The 5,898-nt window shown below is 45.4% G+C and overlaps 1 protein-coding gene across 1 annotated transcript; it reads right to left on the bottom strand.

Annotated features, from left to right (window-relative positions):
* Positions 1–965: 965 nt before the first annotated feature.
* On the bottom strand, positions 966–2,760 carry LOC138077715 (beta-defensin 33-like). The gene is made up of 2 exons (XM_068969855.1): positions 2,703–2,760; positions 966–1,093 (listed from the first exon to the last, which is right to left on the bottom strand). Exons 1-2 carry the CDS (start codon positions 2,758–2,760, stop codon positions 966–968), a joined length of 186 nt encoding a protein of 61 aa, XP_068825956.1.
* Positions 2,761–5,898: the final 3,138 nt, after the last annotated feature.

Raw genomic sequence — 5,898 nt, 5'->3', positions numbered from 1 at the left:
GTGTGAGGAGAACACAATACGCCAGAAAGACAACTGACACTGTGTCAGGGGTTAGTTTGAGAACCAGGCTGAAATAAGATGAAATTCGAGAAAGTATGGCCAACGGGTGAAGGACCTGAGACACTAGAGCATTTGTCCTTTATCCTTTTAACAGAGAAACACGGAGAATTTTACATGGAGGTGTGACGAGGGATGGGAACATGGAGAGACTGGGAACTCAGAGGCCACTGAGATTGTCAGCAGCGACCACAGCTGCTTCAGAAAGCAGTTTGCTGTCTCTTGGGAAGTTAAGCACATGTTGACCATGTGGAAACCCATAAGCCAGTGGAAACACAGACGTCCTTCCACAAAGGGACACAAAACCTCGGTGACTTTTCATAGTATAACACACACACACACACACACACACACACACACACACACACACACACACACACTCAAAGCTCTTTCCCCCAGTCCATACATTTGTAGACTTAACAGGTTGGCTTTCCTGGGGCTCAGTGCTAAAGACTCTGCCTGCCAATGCAGGAGACACAGGAGATGCAGGCTCGATCCCTGGGTCAGAAAGATGTCCTGAAAAAGGAAAGGACAACCCACTCCAGTATTTTTGCCTGGAAAATCGCACGGATTGAGGAGCCTGGCACCAGGCTCCTCAGTCCATGGCGTCACAGAAGAGTCGGACATGATTTAGCAACTAAACCCCACCACCAACAAAATTAGGCTGTGGGGAACATCCATTTCAGCAGTCACAGGAGCAGAGACTGAGAGCTAGGAAAGGCAAGGCCTGTCCAGCGTGAGTCAGCTAACGAGTGGTGTGACCAGACTTCCAGCCAACCTTCCCATCCAGTTCATGACCTCGTGCACTCAGAAAGACCCCACAGGACCCGAGTGAGCAGCGGCTCTTTTTAAACAGGACTCAGAGGTGGGGAGTGTCTCGTGCTGCTGTGGACGCTCTGATGCTGAAACTAGAGTCTGCAGCAGTGTTTCTTCCGACTCCGGCACTCTCCAGGCAGGATGACACACCCGTGCGTGTTCTGATACCTGCAGGCACCACCCATTTTCTCACATTCAAGGTTTTTCTTTTTTCCTTTCCCTATAAAGGAAGGGGAGGTGGAAAAGAAACAAATAAGTAAGGCATGTGTAACTGAAGCTACCAGAATTCATCTTGTACAGCAAGGAACTCCAAATTACAGTCCACAGGGACACAACTGGCACCCTCCTTGGTCTGGTGTGACCTACCAGCTTAGAATGTTTTTCCACACTTTTTTAAATTGTAGAAAAGCTGAGAAGGGGCCATAAATTGTTCTATAGGAAGGTGATCGTGTTCATTCACTTAAACAGGGTCTATGGGGCTTCCCCGATGGCTCAGTGGTAAAGAATCCGCCTGCCAGTGCAGGAGACATAGGAGGCACAGGTTCGATCCCTGGGTCAGAAAGATCCCCTGGAGAAGCGAATGGCAACCCACTCCAGTATCCTTGCCTGGAGAATCCCATGGACAGAGGAGCCTTATGGGCGACAGTCCATGGGGTCGCAAAGAGTGGACCACAACTGAGTGACTAAACAACTGGACCTGCTTGGTTAATGAATTCTGAGCGGAACTGATGTTTCCCTTCAGGGCTGGGGCCATTAATCCCCAGCACAAGAGTCCTGAGAGCACCTTGCTGGGACACAGGACCAGCAGCGCCCGCAGTGGTGGCTGCTCCTCGGGGGTGGGGGGTCTGATCAGAACATGCGGGCCCTCCCGGGTTGGCATCATTTGAGCAAGAATTAACTTTGGCTCTTTTAAGATGCTAAGATCTGGAGGCCCTGTCACCATAGCACAGCTTGGAGCATGCTGTCACATGAGGAGGGTTGCAGGGAAAATGCAGGACACCCAGTTTAGCTTGGATTGCAGGTGAACAACAAATAACCTTGTAGGATAAGTATGTCCCAAGTGATGCACAGATCACACTCAAGCTAAAGTATTTGTTGTTTATATATAAACAAATATATAAAATTATATATTTATATATATAAACATCGGAGAAGGCAATGGCAACCCACTCCAGTACTCTTGCCTGGAAAATCTCATGGACAGAGGAGCCTGGTAGGCTGCAGTCCATGGGGTATATAAACAACTATATAAATTTTTTGTTTATATAATTCAGTAAGTAAATTTGTTTTTTAAGATTGTTGAATGTTTAATAAAAATGTGGTCTTTGGAATCAAACCCACTTGGGCTTGTGTTAAAGTCCTCCCTACACACAGCCGGCACAACTTTGAACAAATTACTTTATTTCTAAATCCCAGCTGTAAAACGGGGCTAAAAACACCTATCCCATAAATACTGCTATGAGGAATACATTTGGGATAAGACATTAAAAGTTTCAGTGTCTCAGTAAAGAGGAAGTGGTCAATATCATTTGCTATTACTATTAGTGTTGCTGTTAGTCACGTGGAAATGATTTGTAAGCTGTAAAGTCTATCTATCACCATTACAATTTATGGACTTAGTACCAACTAGTTAAGGGCAATCGTGGGAGACTATTTTTCACTTTAAGCTTCTCTTTCCTTATTTGAGAAATGGAGCATATTGTATACGCATACTTCTTTCAGATATATTTTTCAGTTGTTATGTATTTCAGCATATCACTGAATGAGGAATCAACCTGACTTTCCCTACTCCAGGCTCCAAGTTTGGAGCCAGCGTAGCCGCCAGTTACCTGATACCGTCTGGATAAGACATATGAGTAAGAGGAAGAGAAGGTACAGGAGCCTCATGATGGAAGAGGAGCTTTCTGGATTCCAGGTCAACCCGGCAGTGTCTGATGGCACACCTGAATCAGGCAGGAGATCTGGGAAAGAGTTTGAAAAACAAGTAGCGAGAAAAGACTTGTATTCCGACTGGTGGTGGTACTGTGCTCAGTCTGGTTTGACTCTTTGCAGGCCCTATGGAATGCAGCCCACTAGGTTCCTCTGTTTATGGAATCTTCCAGGCAAGAGTACTGGAGTGGGTTGCCATTTCCTACTCCAGGGGATCTTGCTAATCCAGGGATCAGATCTCCGTCTCTTGTGTTTCCTTACCACTGCGCCACCTGGGAAGTCCCTACTAGAGGTGTTCAGTTATGGCCTGGGAGTAATTTGAGGGTGTTTCATCTATGGACGCAGGGTCACAGACCCAAGTGTCTGCTTTTTATAAAGGAAGAGGTTTGCAGGAAGTCAGGGTTTCCACATTGACTCACTTCTGCTTACGGCTCTGAGGTTTGGGGCTTTTTTGTTTTGAGAAAAATCATTAAAAATTGAATTCTGTTAACAAATTATTCATCTGTTTATTCAGCTTTATTGCATATCTCTGAATCCATCTCTTTCTCCTTTCAGAATAAATACTGTCTCCCCCCGCCCCCCCCCGCCCTCCACACACACACCTTTTCCAATTAAAAAGTAAAAAGAATTTTGGAAACAGAAATCATCTTCTCTCCTTTTGCACTCTCAACATATCTCTTGCTACCATTTCCAGAGAGACTGATCCATCCTAAGCAAGCTTACCAGGCCATCTCTTGCATAGACTACAACCAGGTGAGGCTTTACAGGCTAGAGTATTTCTTAATACAGGTATTACATCAACATATTCTTAAGTTAAAAGCATAGAAGGGTTCTAGCTGTGAGGCTTCCCAGGTGGTCCTAGTGCTAAAGAGCTCACCTGCCAATGCAGGAGATGCAGTTTTGATCTCTGGGTCAGGAAGATCCCCTGGATGTCAAACAACTCACTCCACCATTCTTGCCTGGGAAATCCCATGGCCAGAGTGGCCTGGTGCGCTGTAGTCCGTGGGGTTGAAAGGAGTTGGACATGACTGAAGTGACTTAGCACACATGCATACCAGGTAAATAACTGAAAATTTTCTCCGCCTCTTCCTTCTCTCCACTCAGTTTTGCTTTACAGTGTTCATATCTCCCTTTTTCTTTGTATATAAATTTCTAAAGCAACAAGTCCTGTTTTATTATCTCATGTTCTCAACACCTAGAACAGTTCCTGGTATAGAGCAGGTAGTCAGTCAAACGTATGTATGAACAGGTCCTAGTATGGAAAAGTCAGCCTGTGGGTGAAGGAATAAATGGATGAATGGAGGGAATGAGGGAGGGAAGGAGAAAAGGAAGGAAGGCTAGGGCCTAATCCTTAGGGTTTTGAGGGTCTGGAGAGAGCCCATTAAGTTGCTTTATCGTTCCCGAGCACAAGCACTCACTCACCCATTCCCAACATAACAGGTCAAAGCAGGTCATAACACGTCATGGTCTCTAGCCTTCACTCACCCACCTCTCTTCCATCTCACATGAACTATATGTTCTGACGTTTTTCTGTCTGTCCTGAGGCAACTTAGCAATAAAATGTTTTCACTTTTAATCTTTTGATCAGCATTTGAATCCTTCACTAAGTGGAGATCTATTTTAGATCTCCAAGGTAAAAATAGAATGAGTGTTTGCAGTAAGCTGTTTAAATAAGTCTTACTTAATTCTGTTGAATAGCTGTGAGGGTTTTACTTCCTTGGTCCCAGCAACAGTACTTTTATAATAATAGAAAAGAAAGTATAAACTAAAAGTATTGGGTCACATTTCTCTCTTGTACTTTTATACTGAAAGTGATCCTTTAAACTGACTCCCTAAATGTTACACATCTATTCCTACCCCTTCTCCAACCACAGATGTCTCTCTCTCTCCTGAAAACCTACCTTGCAGTTGGTTCCTCCGCCCTTCTCAGGTGGACTGCGACCCGTCCACTCAGGCAGAGACACCTGAGAGCCCCTGACCATGGCTACACAATTAGGGGCCAGGTCAACAAAGGGCAGAAGAAGGGGTGCGTGAGGTCACACAGGATGCCTTGTGATCCCTGTTGGCAGGAGTCATTCTGGGGGAGGAGGGGCAACCAGCCAGACTTGATGGTACCAATCCTCCTGAGAGTGATGAGAGGAAGTGGGGGGCTGCAGACACTCCTTTCAAAGAGTTTTGCTGAAGAACTAAGTGCAAAGAAGATTGAGCTGATGATTGCTATCATCAAAGAAGACCTGTTTCGTTGTTTTAGGTTGTTTTTTTTTTTTTTAAACATGGATTTTTGGGGTGTTTTTTGCTTGGCTGTTTTATAACTTATGGCCTCTCCTTTAGCATGTGGAATCTTAGTTCCCCAACCAGGGATGGAATCCAGCCCCCTGCATTGGCAGAATGAAGTCTTTAACCACTGGACTGCCGGGTAAGTCCCTGCTTTTAGTTTTTATAGATTCAGTGCTATTGCTGCCAAGTCGCTTCAGTCGTGTGTGACCCTGTGCGACCCCATAGACGGCAACCCACCAGGCTCCCCCGTCCCTGGGATTCTCCAGGCAAGAACACTGGAGTGGGTTGCCATTTCCTTCTCCAATGCATGAAAGTAAAAAGTGAAAGTGAAGTCGCTCAGTCGTGTCCGACTCCCAGCAACCCCATGGATGGCAGCCTACCAGACTCCTCCATCCATGGGGTTTTCCAGGCAAGAGTACTGGAGTGGGTGCCATTGCCTTCTCCATAGATTGAGTAGACGGGGGTAAGAGGTAGAGCCGATTTGGGCCTCACCCACAAGTAAGCAAGAGAAATGAGACCCAGGACCCCGGTGGAAAGGTTGGCCTTAGACCAGAGGGGGAGCCTGTTTGGTTCATGAGTCACGTGGAAAAGCCATCCTCTTCTTGGTGCTGAAATTAGAAGAGCATTCCTCCCACACAAGACTCCAACATGACACTCAGAAATGTTATGGCAATAAAACATCAGCAGATACATTTAGAATGAAACTTAAAAAGCTAAGCAAAAATTAAAAATTGAAATCCCAATAAAAAATATGATAAAAGTTTAATAAACAGTACCACCAAACCACGGTCAATATCAGATAAACTTTCCATGATAATA

Source organism: Capricornis sumatraensis, chromosome 4, assembly GCF_032405125.1.
Source record: "Capricornis sumatraensis isolate serow.1 chromosome 4, serow.2, whole genome shotgun sequence".
Taxonomy (NCBI): domain Eukaryota; kingdom Metazoa; phylum Chordata; class Mammalia; order Artiodactyla; family Bovidae; genus Capricornis; species Capricornis sumatraensis.
The sequence above is the reverse complement of the archived record's forward strand: the minus strand, read 5'-3'. Positions and strand labels throughout refer to the sequence as shown.

Excerpts from the sequence above, each read along its gene's own strand:
- LOC138077715 (XM_068969855.1), bottom strand. The coding sequence starts at position 2,760 with ATGAGGCTCCTGTACCTTCTCTTCCTCTTACTCATATGTCTTATCCAG. Across the intron at positions 1,094-2,702 it reads TCTTATCCAGACGGTATCAG|GGAAAGGAAAAAAGAAAAAC; the intron begins GTAACTGGCGGC and ends CTTCCTTTATAG.